The sequence below is a fragment of the Equus przewalskii genome, chromosome 15 (genome assembly GCF_037783145.1).
Source record: "Equus przewalskii isolate Varuska chromosome 15, EquPr2, whole genome shotgun sequence".
NCBI lineage: Eukaryota > Metazoa > Chordata > Mammalia > Perissodactyla > Equidae > Equus > Equus przewalskii.
Window position 1 is genome coordinate 43,197,999 of NC_091845.1, and position 18,310 is coordinate 43,216,308.

General features: G+C 38.2%; 1 protein-coding gene across 3 annotated transcripts in view; it reads right to left on the minus strand.

Annotated features, from left to right (window-relative positions):
- Window positions 1–18,310, minus strand: part of KIF15 (kinesin family member 15) — a 61,192-nt gene that overhangs the window by 10,691 nt on the left and 32,191 nt on the right. For all 3 annotated transcript variants that reach the window (XM_070575642.1, XM_070575641.1, XM_070575643.1), the window contains exons 13-26: window positions 18,086–18,295; window positions 17,031–17,208; window positions 15,106–15,247; window positions 14,226–14,367; window positions 10,842–11,033; window positions 9,631–9,738; window positions 9,103–9,208; window positions 8,205–8,370; window positions 5,282–5,432; window positions 4,990–5,075; window positions 3,903–3,972; window positions 3,441–3,527; window positions 2,724–2,828; window positions 1,771–1,893 (exon numbers count right to left, since the gene is read on the minus strand). In XM_070575642.1, the coding sequence (XP_070431743.1) occupies window positions 1,771–1,893; window positions 2,724–2,828; window positions 3,441–3,527; window positions 3,903–3,972; window positions 4,990–5,075; window positions 5,282–5,432; window positions 8,205–8,370; window positions 9,103–9,208; window positions 9,631–9,738; window positions 10,842–11,033; window positions 14,226–14,367; window positions 15,106–15,247; window positions 17,031–17,208; window positions 18,086–18,295 (1,866 nt within the window). The remainder of the gene's footprint in view (window positions 1–1,770; window positions 1,894–2,723; window positions 2,829–3,440; window positions 3,528–3,902; window positions 3,973–4,989; window positions 5,076–5,281; window positions 5,433–8,204; window positions 8,371–9,102; window positions 9,209–9,630; window positions 9,739–10,841; window positions 11,034–14,225; window positions 14,368–15,105; window positions 15,248–17,030; window positions 17,209–18,085; window positions 18,296–18,310) is intronic.

Sequence of the window (18,310 nt, forward strand, 5' to 3'; positions counted from 1 at the left end):
AGACAAATGTAACTTTCACAAGGTCACACAGCCAGAATTCAGACCCTTAAGCAGTCCAACTTGACAGCCTGTGCTCTTAACAACTTACTATTCTACTCCTGATTTCCTTTGACACAGATTTTAGTGGTCTATTTTAATCTTTTTACATCGTATGTACGTTGGCAGCTTTAAATCCTTTCTGGGATATAGGAAGATATTCATACAAATTACTGGGTATATCCATCTTAGATATCCCCACAGGTTCTTAAAGTTTAAAACTGGTATGTATAAATTTATTTCATTAACTTTCCCTAGGCCTCTATTTTCTCTACCTTAGAGGTACACAGAACCATCTTTAGTCACCCAGGCCTTGGCACCCTGGTGCCCACTCTGACTACTTTCTCTCGTCACACCACATATCCCACTGGACACCAACTGTCACCTGTAGTTCTGAAACACTTCTCAACTCCATCTAACCCAGTATTCCCACTAGCACTTCTTGGTTCGGATCTTATCACCTTCTGCCTCCGCTTAACGTCTACGCAGTCCGGGTTTCCTAAAGATACAGCTGATGCCCCGTAAGCCCATTCACTACACAGACTCAGTCTGTCTCCACCTCAGCTCTCACACCTCAAGCCAGTCACACTCAACTGCTCCCTTTGCTGGGGATGCTCTGCAAACACAGTTCACAGCTGCCAAGCTTCCCTCCCCAGCAAAGTCTTGTACAAATACTATCTCCTCTGGGCAGCTCTTTGGAATCTCCCAGGCATAGTTACTCCCCTCCCTCCGTTTCCTGTGCACCCAGGTCATTTACTGCATCATAATACATCTGTCTCTTAAGCTAGATTGCATGCTTTGAGGTAAGCAACAGTGTTCCAATCATTCTTCCACTTCCAAATGCCAGGCCAGGTACAGGTTGTATGATACGTGGGTTCGATAAATATTTGCTAAATTTGTTTCATGGGTAGCAGAGTTTACTCATGAAAGTTTAACAAGAAAACTTTATTTCTAAAGCAAGTACAGAGTAGTATACACAGTGGGTTACCATTTGTGTAAAAAAAATAGAAGGAAACTAAAGGTATATAGGATTTGCCTAAAATACCTCTGGAGAAATACACTTGAGGGAAGGTATATAGCTTTATATATTTTTAATTGTGAAACACGTGACAGTACTGGTTAATTTTTATTTTATTTTTGGTGAGGAAAATTGGCCCTGAGCTAACATCTGTACCAATCTTCCTCTGTTTTGTATATGGGATGCTGCCATAGCCTGGCTTGATGAGCAGTGAGTAGGTCTACGCCCGGGATCCAAACCCGTGAACCCTGGGCCACCAAAGTGGAGTGTGCGAACCCAACCACCACGCCACTGGGCTGGCCCCATTACTGCTCAATTTTAAAAAAGATAAATTTACATCAACAACAAGAAAGAATTTTTAAAACCCACTTTAGCTAAAACTTAAGAGGAACCTGTTAAGCAGCCCTTTCTTTGCTCCCTGCTGCTACCATCACATCCAAGTAAATGCGTTTCCACTCTGCTCCCCATTCAGAAGAGGATCAGTTATAGGAACTTACCACGGTGTTAGCACAAATGAATGAAAATAAATCAACTAGATAAAATATAATAATTTTAGTGTTATCTATTTGTTGCCTAACTACCCTAGGGAAAACAGCTCTAATTATTACTTATTCCTTTAAAAAACCCCTCTATGTATTAATGATAATCTCCATACACACATATACACATTAACAAGGAATAAAGCAAAAAGAGAGTCATGATGTGTTAACATCTACCTCTAGGTCCTCAGAGATTAGTCTCAGTCTAAGGGCTTCCTTCAGGTCCAGAATCTCCACTTCTTGTCTCTGAATCAACACTTTGCTCTCTTCTTTGTCAACCAAAGTAGAATTGTATTTGCACTGCAGAAAAGAAAGTCATGATAAAGAGCTGTCTGTTTTATTATCTATTTTTAGATTAAAATAACTTAAGAATGAGTCTGAGTTCCAAAGTGATGACCAGATTAACACACATTAACTCAACAAATACTTGAATGAAGGAATAGAAGAATAAATGCATGAATGGTGAAGAGAAGTGGAAAAATCCCACAGGTATCAGCGAAAAAACACCTGGTTTTGCCATCTTTATCATGTGACTGCCTTCAGAAATAAACATGGAGTGCAGCAAGCTCCATGTGGAGGAGAGGAGTGAGGAACACTGACAGAACCCTTACCTTGACCCAAGAGAAGGAAGAAGCATCAACATTCAACTTGGATATATACTCAGGAGAAATAAGTCATTACTTTAGGAAATGATAAAATCCAATAATAGAAAAACAAACTCACTTTCTACATAATTAATGTCTCTGAACTTAACTAAAATACGTTATTTTCTTCTTGAAGCAATTAAGGAACACCACATACCCTTAACTATCACAGGCAACAACCAGTCTGTTTCTGATCTAGTTTGGATCAGCAAGTCCCAACTGGTGCACTGAGAACACCGTTCCCGGGTCAGTGAAATCCGAGAAACCCCGCAGTCTACACTGCCTCTCGGAGATGCACATTGCACGTTAGCATATTAAAGGCTCTGCAAGTTGTGGAAATACAGAAATCCGTTGAGCTTTAACCAGTATTTCCAAACCAGTTTGACCGCAGAATCTTTCCCTGGTGGAGCATTTGTTAACCTCTGGAGGGGTCTGTGAAGTGAGCCTCATGCTCAAATTTAATATCTTGTTGGTGACAGAACTTACACTTATGTCCTTTAGTTCTTGCTTCAGGGTGTCTATAGTTTCTGTTTTCTCACAGACTGATGTTCTTAGCTCCTGGATATGGCTCGTGAGCTCAGCTACAACTTCCTGACAAGGACAGAAACAATATCTTCATATCCAATGACATTAAGGAGGAGATCATTTTAAAATGATAAATCATTTATTTTTCCTAATGACAACAGGAGAAGTCAATTTTATCTTAGCAAACATCATGTCAAATTACATTATTAATATTACCAATTCATATTTTAATGGCTTTATACTATTTTATTTAATTTTTTGCTTTGGTTTTATGAATGAATAAGAGTTAGACATACAAGGAATTTATACCTAATTTTATACCTGGACATACATATTATGTTTATTATTCTAGTTAAAGTCAACACCAGGGATTTGAGAATTTGTATCACGGGACTCAGGGTCAACAAGAAAGGGTCACACTAATGGCATCCTAGTTAAAAGGGGCAGGATGTGTTTCAGAAGCATTGCCATCAAGAGTGATAGAAGAGTTTGCAACTGAAGTTCTGCAGAGAATTAACTTAAATAGAACACCTCATTCTCTAGCAACCTTGGAAGATGAACAAGGCCTAAGTACATCCAGAAAAGCTAGCTATCAGTCACCTGGGAGCAGGAGACTGGAATGGTAAAAGCAGCATTTATAACGAAAATGCAGAGGGATATAGCTTCAACCTTACCTACCTTGTCAGCATCTCTAGACTTCTCCAGAGAACTGATTACTTTTTCTGTAGCACACAAACTCTCTTCTAGTTTCTGTACTTTGGCCATCTATGGGGAAAAGAGTAAATATTTTTAGAAAAAGAATTAAATCACAAAGTTAACCACACAGACCTATAAAAAAGGGGGGGTTGAAATCTTTTCATATTATACATTGTACACTAGGAGTAATACTTGAAAATGATAACTTGCGTTAAAAGACAACAATTTTGTGGTCTCTATCAGCAGACTACCAGCAAATCATGATTATAGCCATCTGGAGTTAGAAAAAGAGGAGTTGAAAAATAATACAACCAATCAAAAATTTAATCTTTTTATTACCAATTTTAAACATCTGAAAGCTGAAACAGTTTAATGAACCACTTTAGACATCGGGAATGAAAGTTATGAACGTCAAATTTTAGAGTTGGAGTATAGGACATTTACCTGCTGCTCACACTTGGCCATCTCTTTCTGTTTCTCCTGACGTACAACCTCAAGAACTTCTAAGATTTCTCTGGAAGGGAAGAATTATCTTTTACTCATGACATCATTCAATGGAAAGAGGAACTGGGTGTATTCAGACAAAAGAGATTCAGTGCAATGCAACTGAACTTTATTAGGCACATACTTGGTGTCAGATGTTGTATTCCAGTAGGAGTCAGAAATTTGAACTATTTCTTCAACAACTATTTAATGAGAACCCATTTTTGTGCCATGACAGTTTATTTTTCTTCAGAGTACTTAGGACTCCCTAACATAACATATAACACATAGTATTTGTTTATTACCTGTCTTCCTGTGCTAGAATGCAACATTCATGGGGATGGGGGTGTTCTGTTCAGCCTTACCTCTAAATGTTCCGGCATTTACCAGAATTTTTCTGTCTTGTTGGATATCACTGAGTGTTTGAATGAATGACTAAATGTTAATTGTCTGTTTCCCAACTAGATGTATGTATCCACTAGATGAATACATCACTGTATACCAGGACCTAGAGAAGAATCTATTTCATATTAAGAACTCTATGAGTATCTGTTGAATAAACAAATTCTTCTCATGATAATCATCTGGTTGCCTGATGCCAAGAGACTGACAGATTACCAAGGAAAAGAACTTGGAGAGAGAGGGAAGAAAGACAACAGCATTCATATAAAAAGACTAGGAGGAAAAAAAGAGCAGCTAGGAAAAGAATAGTAGACATAGAAAGAAAAATTAGTCCCCATCTTCCAATTATAAAAGAAAGTTAGAAGTCATCTTATTATATATACTGTGATTTATTTATAGAAGGCCTTCAGTTCTGATCACAACCAATTGCTATTTATTCAAAAAGCACTATAGCTAGTTACTGAATATTTTGAAAAATTAAGTTTCTCTACATAGCCATTTACACAAAATAATCTGATATTCATTTTGGAATGCTTAAAAAAAAATAACTTTACAGGGTATTAGCGATAAAAAAAAACCCCAAGATAAAGAATGTGGTAGTAAATGATATTCCAGTGAACTAATGGAAAAGATAAATAGCACTCACTTAGAACTGTTTTCTTTATCTTCTTCAAATTGTAATAATAATTTGTTATTGCGTTCTTTTTCTGCCTCAAAAAGCTCCATCAAATTCTAAAAGACAACGTTATATTAGATTTTAAGTGATTGTTACTAGCGCAATGTGTAGTCAACAAACACATCAAGTACCTTCTAAGTGGCAGGCACTGCGGGCCAGCACAGGAAGTGAGGAAGAGGTCAACAGTCCTTGCCCTGCACTCCAGGGAACAGTCACACATCCAGGACAAACTCACCAATAACCAACAGCCTTCTTAACTTACATTCAGGTCAGATTTCAGAGTTTCATTTTCTTTTTTGCAGTTTTGGAGGTTTTTTGAAAGTTGGTCAATTTCAAACTTCATTACTTCTTGTAAGTTGTCATAGGAATCCTGTAGGCAGGCTTTGGTCTCAAGAAGCTTTTCATTTTCTAATCTTTATCAGGAAAACATTTTCACAATGGTAAATATAAACATTAAATGTAGTTCTGCTAGTCAGATTATCTGCAGCTCAATTTCTCCCATCTATAGACCATTCCCAACTTAGAGAAGCCTTGACAGACGTAAAGCTCCTCATAAACTCAAGTGAAATGTCCATGACTCACAACTATGTAAGACACACCGGGCCAGACGGGGATGGAGAAGACAGGGTGGGCGCGTGTTAGCTTGCAGCCTTCTATTTCCTCAGTCTCTCTCCCATGGTTTCAACCAGACATGCTTAACCGACTAGCAATTTAGGGTGATGAGAGTCATTTAGGGGGTCCAGACCTAACCCTCATGTAAGCTAGGGACTGGCCGTTAATTTAGTTTTGTTGATAGCTCAACTCTATCCATTCATCACATATTCTCCCAACTCTAGGATGGTTTTTGGATGGCAAATGTGGCTTCGATCTGAGCAAGAGAAAAAACTCCCTCAGTATAGAACTATCTTTTAATTCACATGATTATTATGTACCGCTCTTTAGGTTTTCATCCTCTCATTCCCCTCTGCAACAGAATGTGACAGGCTCAAGCATCCAGAGCTCAGCCAGGAACTAGTAAACAACCGGCCTGACCACTGGATCATGCAAAACAGATGTCCCAGCTTGTCCACGGAGGGTTATTAGACATGGCTCTATCTGCTTTAGTAACTCAAAGCAGAGCAGAAGCAGCAAATCATAAAGTGGTATAAATCAGTGGCTAAAGATGGATATATAGATGATAGATGGTAGGGACGGGAAATGTACTTATGGTACAAACCGCATATATAGCAGGCAAATAACTCAACAAACAGGTAGCACTGTTGTGCGGTTTCATGCAGTGGCCTTAACAACCTGTGAGCGCCACGATGGAGAATAAGCAGCCCAATAAGTGATGTACCCAACATTACACTTGAGACACTGCAAAAAAATTCAATGATGTCCAATTTAAAAAGCGAGAAAGTATCTGATATTTTTAAGATAGAATTTAAGTACATAGCCAAATATAGTGGATTCTTAACATTTTAAACCTAGTTCAACTCTGACATGTAAACATGACGAAATGAAGATTCAATGAGATTAGCGGAGTAACTTTTCAAAAAATCACACAAAACTAGTTTATGACAGAGCCAAGATTAGATTCAGTGATTCAGATGTTAAAAATCAATGCCAGGTGTAAGAAAAGACAATAGTGCACCTGTGATGATAAATGGCAACCGACCTTCAGCCTTGGTTTTGGGGACACAGCACAGGGGTGGTGGAGGCTGTGCTGACCCACACAGCACATGCCCCTCTCTAAAGGAAAGGAGCGATGCACGCGGCGGCTGACAGCTCCCACGCAGGAATGTGGGCCCAGTGCCACCAAACTGACTTTTAAGAGGATGCTGAAATACGAATTTTTACAAAAAAGCTCTCAATTTTAAAAATGCTATGTTAAACTTTCTTTTAAATCACACTGGGCAGGCCCAACAAAAACATATCCATGGGTCGATTTAGCCTGCACATCTCAAGTTTCTGCCTCTATTTTAATTCCTTGTTGTAAATTTAGAAAATACTCAAGAGCTACAGGTTTTAATCTTTGCAACTTCTACAAAACTTAAATTCAAGGTTTCCCATTAGCAGCTTTTCTAGAGTGAGAAGTCACACTCATACCACACTCATGGTATCACATTCAAAATGTCCATTATTAAATTATTGCCATGGACCCAGGAGATAGCATCAAAAACACAAAATGGGGGCTGGTGCAATGGCATAGTGGTTAAGTTTGCATGCTCTGCTTCAGTGGCCCAGGGTTCGCAGGTCTGGATCCCAGGTGCAGACCTACACACCACTCATCACACCATGCTGTGGTGGTGACCCACATACAAAGTAGAGGAAGACTGGCACAGATGTTAGCTCAGCGACAGTCTTCCTCAAGCAAAAAGAGGAAGATTGGCAAGAGACGTTAGCTCAGGGCCAATCTTCCTCACCAAAAGAAAAAAAAATCCACACCAAAAAAACACAAACTGGTTTTAAGTTATGTTTTACAAAAGGCTGAAATTAGCAAGAAAAAAACCCCAATAAAACCAACAATTCACATCTTAGATTACTTTGTTTCAAGATTACCAGCACCTGACTAACCACCTAGCCTCCAGAGACTTACTGTGGACAATGGTGACAACTATTGATTTGGTCTACCTTGGACTGTCCCTTCTAATAAGAGCACACTTTCCCCTCTGGAACAGTCACATCACCTATATTGGGCCAACATCACCTCAAACCCTTGGTAAATGACTGGTCCAAAGGTAAGTAGATGACTCAAGCAAGAACAATTCAAACTTTTCCTGGGATTGATATATAGCTGTTGGGAAGAGGATTTATTCACAGGGGTTATTAATGCTGGGAGCCAGAATATGGAGCTGTCCGAGGCAACCTGTTCCCTGTCAAATAGAGGAAGGCCCTTGATAGTAGGAGAGAATAAGGGCAACACAGAGGGAAGCAGAGCAGGGAGAAAGGGAGAGAGAGAGAGAGAGGGAGAATAAGACAGAGAGGAAGAGAGAGAGAGAAAGAATGCGCAGTGACAATATTGTTTGAGACTCAATCTAGTTTGTTCCTGAAACCAAAATCATCTCTGGGGCTTCCCAATATTGTGAGTCAATAAATTACCTTTCTGTTTAACTAGTCTGAGTTGGGTTTACAGCACTTGCACTTCAAGCAGTCGTGGGTTACAGGCCAATTAGGCAACCTAAACCATAACAGAACAACTCTACCTGACATTATCTAGTTGAAGCTGTACATGCATGTGCTTTTCTGAAAGGTTGTTGAGTTCTTTCTCCTGACTTGCTCTGAATGAACTATACTCCAATTTCACTGAAGACAGCTCCTTGTCTGCAGAATGAAGAACTACTCGCAGGTCATGCACCTCACTTTTCAAAACTAAAAAACAAACAAAACAAATCCTCAACAGCTTTCTTTACATATTTTTTTACAAAGTAGGCAAATAAATGTGACAGGTACTCTTTATACAATGAGCAAAAACAAGCTGAAGAGATCATTTTAACTAAGGATGTTGAACAACCAACTGGGAGGTACCTAAGAGCACTGAGATTTCTGTTTTCTTCCTCTCCCTTGCTCATGGTTTTTGGTATATTTCTACCAAAAAAGGAGGAGTTTATATCTGTTCCTGGCTTGTAGGTCACTTGATTTTTCTACATTTCTCCTGTAGAATTTGCATCAAGACTCTTAATATAAGGGAAAAAAATCATGATATTTAACATATTTTAAGTATCCTATTCTTAGTGATTGAAAATCCCATGGAAATGTACCAGAACTTTCCAAAGTGGATTACATACTTCTGGTTTTCTACGGAAATTCCAACTGGAAGACCAAAGAAAATAGAATGGCTATCTTTTTTTTTGATTTTCAAAGCAGTATTAAAACTTTAAGCAAACAGCTGTATCATTTGTTTGTGAGCAGTCCTAGAGAAATTACCCTTTATGATATATTACTATTACCACTGCCATGCAAACTCAAGTCTGGTCATCTCATTAAAAACAAACAAACAAAAAATGACCAACCAAAAACACAGGGACAAGATTTACTCATATGAGTAAAAAGATACTGAGTTACAGGATTCAGATCACAAAGCTCCCAGATGTTCAAACTTACAGTCATTCTTAGTTTGAGTGTCCAGAAGCTGCTTTTCAAGGACATTCAATCGTGAGAGATGCTCTTGCTGCTGTTTGGTCCAATCAGATCTTTCTGATGAGAAAAGCTTTGAGAAAGAGAGAAATTTACTGGAAAAGGAATAGTGGCATGTCAAGATACCGCCCAAATCATTACCTTGTTTCTGTCTTTAAAATCTAGTTTTATAAGGTCTCTGACCAGAAGAAAATTGGTTGCTCCTGTGAACTGCAGTGAGGATGAGCAACAAAGGAAAGGATCGCTGTAAGCACCTGGACCACCCAACTTGCTTTCTTCTGAACAAACAGCTAGGGATCCATTTGCACTCTTGACTAAGTGGGCCAGGTTTCAAGGGTGTGTCTCTCATTATCAGACACTATGTGAAGCAAGAAAGTAGAGAATACAACTCAAGTAAGTCTTGACTGAGGCTTTGTGAAGTCACTTTCTTCCTGCAATAGTCTTACTTTGAGGATTTGTGTCATATGTTTCCTGAGGCCACGCTCTCGGTCTCACCTCCTGCATTTGTGTAGAATGATGTTCCAGTTTGTCGACGTGCTGCTGGAGCTTTAGGTTTTTATGCTGTTCTTCATCCAACTTGACTTGAAGGGCACTCATTTGTTCCTGCAACACAAAAACTTCAGATGTCAAAAATCCTTTTAATGGAAATATCAGACATTCCACCATTTCTTCTGCATTAAAAAAACAAAAAACAAAACTCAAAACCTCATATGGACAAAGGTATCAAAGGCCAGTCTGGAGCCAGAAAACAATTTCAAAAGACTACACTACTGGTTTCTCACGTTTCACAATTATACTTATGGTCCCTCAAAGTGGATAATTTGAAACACAAAGGAAAGAAGTGATTAAAATTAAAATCATGAATTGAATCATAGAGCCATCTTGAGACTTCTAAGAAGCTTTCACAGGGCTACATGGAGTGCTTTCACCAGAAAAGCTTCCATGCCTCAGAAAGGGCAAAATTTTGAAATTTGGGCTGGTCTGACTCACTCTAAGTTTTACTAGACAGTAGAAAAACTTTTTAAAAAAATAAACAAATCACCGGGGGCTGGCCCCGTGGCCGAGTGGTTAAGTTCGCGTGCTCCGCTGCTGGCGGCCCAGTGTTTCGTTAGTTCGAATCCTGGGCGCGGACATGGCACTGCTCATCAGACCACGCTAAGGCAGCGTCCCACGTGCCACAACTAGAAGAACCCACAACGAAGAATACACAACTATGTACTGGGGGGCTTTGGGGAGAAAAAGGAAAAAATAAAATTAAAAAATAAATAAATAAAAAAAATAAACAAATCACCAGAATTCTGAGATAAACAATTTTACATATTATTTCAAATACACGAAAAGCCATCTAAAATTTGATCTGTAAGAAGATTCTTTCAACTACAGTATTTTAATTCCCTTTAGCAGACACAGTACTGTGCCATATAAACCAGTTCTGGAACCTGAAGCTAGTGGCAAACTGGTCTTTTTACATATGAGAGAAGCAAAGCCCAGGGAGATTGGAGAGTGACTTGCTAAATACTGCAAAGCGAATTAAAAGAACAACAGTAGGCCGATTTCTAAGCCAAGGACCTTTACAAATCCATACTTAAAAAGATACAATTTTAATACTAAACAGGTTTGAACACTGCAAATTATACAGAGTTAAAATGATATAGAAAATTTGTTTAAATGAATGTCTATTTATTTTTTCTAAAATTAAACATTACCTGCACCATTCTGAGCTCTTCAGAAATGGCCTCAAACGCTTGTTCATTCATCTCAGGCGGAATGGGCTCATTTAAGATATCATCATCTAACTTGCTAGAATTCTGAGTGTGCATAGAGCCAAAGCTCCCTACTTCAGGGCTTAATTTTGTTTGAGGCCAAAGTTGATAAGCCTTGGTTGGTGTAGCTATAATCTGCAGCAAAAAAATGATTACAGAAAACAACATTAGCAGATGAAAAAATAGCATATTTAGTAACTTTGTGAACAGAGAAGATAAAATTGAAATTCTATTCATCAAAAGAAAAGAAAAAGTATCCTTGAGAGGCAGCATAGAAGTGCCCAAGTGGAAACAAATTTATCAATTCAATAGAGTCTCAAATAAAATTCCAGCAAGATTTTAAAAAATGAAACTTGATAAGCTGATTCCAAACTTTATACAAAGAATAAATGTTAAATACAGGAAAATACAGTTAAAAAGAGAACAAATTGGAAAGACTTCTCTGGCCAATATAAAAATACATTATAAGGGTACGGTCAGGGGCCAGCCCAGTGGTGCAGCGGGTAAGTTCACACTTTTGCCAGTTTGGATGCCAGGTACAGACCTACACACAGCTTGGCAAGCCACGCCGTGGCAGGCATCTCACATAAAATAGAGGAAGATGGGCATGGATGTTAGCTAAAGGCCAGTCTTCCTCAGCAAAAAAGAGGAGGATTGGCAGGGGATGTTAGCTCAGGGCTAATCTTCCTCCAAAAAAAAAAACGGTATGGTCATTAAAATAGTCATTATTAGCATATGAATAGTCAAATAGAACACTGGAAAAAATACGAAGTCCAGAAAGAGAATGATTTATATGTGGAAAGTTCAAACTAGTGAGAAAAACATGGACTATTAAAAAAAAAGTTAAATCCCTATGTCATACCATTCAAAAATAAAACAGCAAATGCATTAAACATCTCAATGTCAAAACAAAATTATAAAAGTGGTAAAAGAAAGTAGAATATATTGATGGTCTTGAGACTGTGTGGGCCTTTAAAAAATGCAAAAAAAGGAGTCAAAAGGTAAAAGATCAATAAACCTAGCTATACCAAAATTTTAAAACTTTTGTACAACAAAAGTATCACATACAAAGATAAAAGACAAGCAACATGATGGCAGAGTATAATGGCAGTATAGGTAATAAACAAAAGATTAACGTATAAAAACTACAAATAAGAAGAAAAAGATAAACTAGTAGGAAGAAAGGCTTTTTTTTCATGGAAAAGGATATACAGATGGACAATGAACATAGGAAAAGATGTTCAACTTCCTTAGAAATGAGGGAAATGAGAATTAAAACCTTAACAAGACATCACTTTTCATCCATCAGACTGTGGAGCATTAAAGAGCCTGACAATGCCAGTTCCCAGGGCGGGTGCTGGGGAATGAGTGCTCCCAGACTTCCTGGGAAGGCACATGGTGCAGCCACTCGGAGGACACTTCAGCACGACTGACTCCAATGCCGAGACATCCTAAGACTACCACTTCTCCTTCACAGAATCCACCCCAGAGAATGCTTACACTGGAAACCAGCTAAATAAGCCAGGGGTCATCCAAAACAAGGAAGGCTAGGTTTAAAATGAGGTAGAGCTCTAGGCACTAGTTAATGTGGAAGACCCAAGGCATATCCCTGAGTTAACAGAAGCCCACTGCGGAATAACATATGTAGGATGATTCTATTCATTTTTAAAAACAAAGCACAACAAAAAACAATCTATAACTCTACATAATCTTCTCAGTCCATGTAATATTTACTGTACAAAATTGCTAAGAAAAAAGATTCCCAAACTGATAACAAATTGCTCCTGGGAATGGGGGATGAAGGATGAGATTAGACTCAGATTGGCAGTGGTGCTCAAAAGGGGTCTTAACCTAAACTTGTATACATAGGTATATTTCTTTCAAACAAGGAGAATGTATTCATAAAGTACTCATACAATTAAAAATGGACAAACAACAAAAGATCTGAATTGCTATGCTACTCTCAGCAAACTCTGTAATCCCTTTTGTCCTGGTTTGCTCAGCTATAAACAAAAGAAGTGGGCCTAGAATGCCAGAGTGCTTCAAGCTCTGTAATTCTGCTGGGCTAAGGGGCTACAGATGCAAATTACAAAACATTTGGTGATATTCTGCAAGCATTTTAAAATAATTTCCTACACAGATATTAAAGGTCATCTTTCTTAAAAAGCAAAGAAAAAAATTCTACCTTTATAAGAAATAGCATTTTTCCAGGTTCAGTAATTCATGAAATATCTATATAATACATTTTTGTGCAAGTGCCAAAACAAACCAAAAAACAAAAACAAAAAGAAGGTTCTTTTTTTTCCCTTCGGACATGGGACAAACTCTAAAATATCATTATTAAAAAAAAATCAAGGTGTAGAATGATGTATACTATATGCTACTGCTGCGTAAAATAAGAAAAAGAAAGAAAACAAAAACAAAAAAAGACTTGGTGACATTGATTGCCTCCAAAGGGGGTCCTGGTTGGCTGGAAAGACAGCAGACAGAAAGAGACTTGTCACCAAATATTCTTTGTACCTTTAAAAATTCCAGTCATGTGAATTACCTAATCAAACAAATGAGTAAAATTACTTTTAAAAGCAGTTTCCTATTAAGTGAACAAAAAGCATCACTGCTAAAGACAATCGTTAGCGATAAACATCTATTTATTTTTAAGATGTATAGGGAAAGTTTTTTTTAGCTGTCAGGGAATTTGGTACAAAAAGCGACAATCACCAGCATCAGCATCTTCACTTCTTAGCCTTCTGCTTCCCTCGTGTACTCTCCTTCTCTCTCCTCATCCTCAGATGTTCAATGTTTTCTTTCATGAGGACTATGGTTATTTATGCCTCCTGTTATCCCAGTGGTACCTGTGATCCTTTAGTGGTCTTTGTCTTTAGGATTCTATTCTTCCACTGCAAGCTTTGAGCACATGACACAGTAGGGCAACAGCTGCCATTTACCGAGACCTCCCAGGCGCTAGGCACTTTACTACCTCATTTAATGCTCTAAAACCCTGCAGTTCTATTACCCTCATCGCCAATTCAGACACAACAAATAATGAGGCTCAGAAGTTAGGAAACCCTGCGTATGCTTAATGACAGATTAGAACTTGAACCCAGGTCTGACTCCACATGCTGTATTCTTTCCTACACCACCCTGCCACTGGGGGTATACATCCGAAGACAAGGACCGTGTCACCCCAGGGTTACTGTCTGCAAGGGATTCTATCTGTATCTGGAGATATCTGTGTCTGTATCTGGAGATATCTGTGCAGACTTCCTCCATTATTAACAAATGAAATAGCACTCATTTAAGATTGAAGTATTGCTTCAGATTACCTACCTTAAGTGTTTCAGCATGAATTTTATTCAGCTGAGAAACTTCTTGCCGCTTGCAGGCTTTTGTTGCTTCCAAAAGATTTTCAAGATTAAGGTTCGCTTTTTGCAAAGCCTGAAGTTCTGATTCTAATTCTAGCTGCCTTTTCCTAATAGATATTATAAAATTGAGTATTTCAGGTAATGAGTAATGTCACACAATTGTAGAATACTTTACAGTTTATACTCTCACATAACTTTATAGTTATATCTTTATATCAGAGATATTCTTAGATTATTACCCCCATTTTCCAGTTGGGCAAAGTACAGCTCAGAGATTGATGATGGTTTAAGGTGTTCAACTAGGAAACAGTGGCGCTCCAATTCAAAGCCCAAATAGTCCATGATGACGCCATACACATTATTTTTAAAAAAAACACTTCTTTATATTTTAGAATAGGATTAATTTTAGCTATAATATGAATGTGGCTTATCTTTGTTTTTACACAAAGTGCATCAACTAAGAATATTAAGAAATATGTAATTTCTAAAAATCCTAATTTAATTAATAACAACAGTGATTTAAATTTGGTGGCCAGATAAAGAATTCACTGTGTAAGTTCAATACACTCATCTCAACAGGTACATCCCTTAAAACACTCATATCATCTAGTTCATTAAATATATTATTAAAGAGCTAGAAGTTTATGTCAATTACATCTCCACTCAAAAGAAAAAAAAAAAGAGCTAGAAGCAAGCCCCTTTCCTTTACGTCTAAACAAGCTAGTTGCTATATGAGAATTTAATATTTAAAGTGAAATGCTCAAATTGTCAATGTTAAACACTAAAACAAATCAACACTAAAAGATACGAAAAAAAGTAAGCACGAATATGCATTTATACATTACCGAGTTAGTTCTTTGAATTCTTCATATTCTTGCTTTGAATTATTCAGCTCTGTCTGAATTAGCAGGAGCTGTGCTTTTAACTTCTCAGAGTTCGCTAACGAGCATGGCTCTTTCGGAGCTTTAGGAGAGAATCCTTGCTGACCTGGAAATAAGGAAACAACTTGGTCTTTGAAAGACAAAAATAACAGAACACACTTTTTTCTTTTCCTCTTTTTTTGTGAGGAAGATTGGCCCTGAACTGACATCTGCTGCCAATCTTCCTCTTTTTGCTTGAGGACGACTGTCGCTGAGCTAACACTTGTGCCAGTCTTTCGCTATTTTATGGGGATGCTGCCACAGCGTGGCCTAACGAGCAGTGCTAGGTCCGCATCCAGGATCCAGACCTGGATTCTGGGCTGCCGAAGTGGAGCATGCAAACTTAACCACTATGCCACCAGGCCAGCCCCAGAACACATTTTCTAAGTTCTCTGCCAGGTATCAAGTTTGAAGCACAGCAGGAAAAATAAGAAATGGGTTGGAAGGTAGACCCTAAAATACAAGAGCCTTTGCTGCAACAGGAGAAACACAGTGTGTCAAAGAGTATTAGAAATAGCTTTTGAGAAGCTGAGAAGCCACAAGATGGAGGGGCATATTGAAGGCAACACCGTTTCCATTAGAAGAAAGAGCAAGCAATGACTGAAGTACAACACACACGCTGGTGGGTGCAGAAACACCATTAGTTGAATCCTGCAGGAACTAGTGCTAGCAGCTAATGTTTTAACAGTCAGTGAATTTTAGAACAGGAAACAAGTTGAAAGAAGTTGGTATTATCTACCAGGTAATAATAAATTCTAATTTTCAGGGATCACTTAGAAGACTGAATATGTCAAAGAGAGTTCCACCGAGTTTCAGTGTGGGAAAATATGTAAAAGTTGCTTAGAAAATGATACATGTTTAGAAGATGGTGGGGTCCAGAAATCACCACTAGTATCTTTCAAAGGTATTAAGTCAAGGTACTATTGAGGTCAAAACGGCCAGCAAAATACAGAGCATTGTAGGGAACAATAGTTGAAATAATACAGAAAACCTGGTCTTAACTTTGCGTCTAAAATCTTGGTCTCTCCACAACCCAAATACTGTGAATTTTATTCTTTCATTAAGTCATAACAGAATGGAAGACTTAGAAAGCAACAATTTAAAAAGGACACAAGCAGGTTTCTTTATGAGTGCAGAATAAGAAGATAAGAGTTTTCTCAATTTCAACCTCAAAAGAAACTAAGGCTGGTACAGAGTATAATAAAAGACCATGAAAATATTCAGTCTGAGAATGGGGCAAACACACACTGTTACCAAATCCCAGAGCATTCACACCAGTAGCTGCCAAGCCTGTGAGTCAGATTCAGTACTAACTGGACTGCTTTCCACAGAGGAAAACTAAACAGATACCATATAACCAACAGAGTGTACACTAGCAAGCATGACCCGCAACCACAACATCAGGACCAAAGTCCGCTGCTGAGACCATGAGTCTGAACATGCTCTGCTGTAGCTCACACTGCACAGACCTTAACCGGGTGGATAAACTTCTCAACTCTCCATTCATTCGTGCTGTGCTAAGTTAACCACTTTTCATTTCAAATACTTAAAACAAGGAAATTCCATTTAACAAAAATTAAAAGTAATACTGAATCTTTTATCAACAAAATAGAAAAATATAATAGATATTTCCTTGATATGTCTATTAGCTTACATAATTTACTACTCTGTGATTTTTGAGAAGTGTAGAAAATGCCTTTTGCTAACATAAAAGCATAAATATGTATGTAAAAAATTAGCACACTAAGTCTAGAGGCTAAAACGAAGGCCCCACTTTCAAGGCAATATAAATGCCCTTTAAAACAGCCCCTCTGGCCCTACAAGGCATGTATACAACAATCATTTCTTACTTTTGTCATTTTCATCTGTGCCAGATACTTCGAAGAAAGCTTTTTCTAGTATTGCAATGGTCTGGGCATCCAATTCTTGGGCTCTTTTCACAGGCTCTAATAATCTCAGTCTTCTATTCTCCTCCCTGAGAGAATGATTTTCCATAGCATACTTTGCGACTCTGGGGTGGTGCTCTATCTGTGACAGAAGAATTACAGACTTACACATTTACAGACATTTCCTTAATGAACAAGTCTTTCTGAACAGCCGTTAGAAAACATTAGGAATGCCACATGCACTGCTGGTGGTGGTCTGCCGCCACTGTGGAAGGCAACTTGGCATTTGCGATCAGATTGAACATGGGCACAACCTACAACTCCGTTACTCTACATCTGGATCTGTACCCTTGAAACTTTCACCCAGGCAGGTAAAGAGAGAAGCAAAAGGGTGTACACTGTGGCAGACTTTTCATGCAAAGGAGACTGCTTAAATTAATGCATTGAAAAGACTAAGGAAACTCTCTATTGAGCAGGGTTGAACACCCTCCAAGATACATTAAGTGAAAAGGGCAAGGTACAGAAGAGTGTATGGTGAGCTGCCTTTTGTGTGCAAAAGGAATAAAAGTAAAAATATCTATCTATCTTAGTTTGAATATGCATAAAAACCTCTAGAAAGATACAAAACTGATAAAAGGTTATCTTTGTTTTTTAATGAAGTGCCTGGATTAACTATCCATCCTCCCCAGGGAAAAGGAAAAATAACAACAAAACAACTTGAAAGGGCTCCAGTATAAAGAGGCCACACTGTTTAGAGAACCACAACTGCCCACTGGGATGAATGGTGCTTAGTGCTGGGGCTGAGTGCTTTGGTAGCTACATCACCACAACTTCCTCCCTTTTCCCTTCAGGTTTTACTATTTTGGAAAATGGGGGAAAAGAAATTATGCAATCATACTGTCAGATGAATTCATTTAAAACACTTTCCACTGTATTAAATTACATGAATTTGGTGACAAACATATATTTGCCTTGAACTTCTTTTATTTTTAGAAATACTGCAAACGTTACATACTCACTTGTTCTCGTAGAGTTTGAATCTCATCCCTTAATTCCGACAGCAAACGATCCTGCTCCTCAGGTAGAAAACTTCCCCGGGATTCCTTCTGGAGTTTCTCCAGGCGCATTATTTGATCCTCTCGGAATTTCACAATCATTTTATTGGACTGAATAAATTTTTCTTTTTTGAGGGTGAGGTCTTCTAATTGGGTAATTTTTTCTACTAGAGACTTGAGAAATTCATA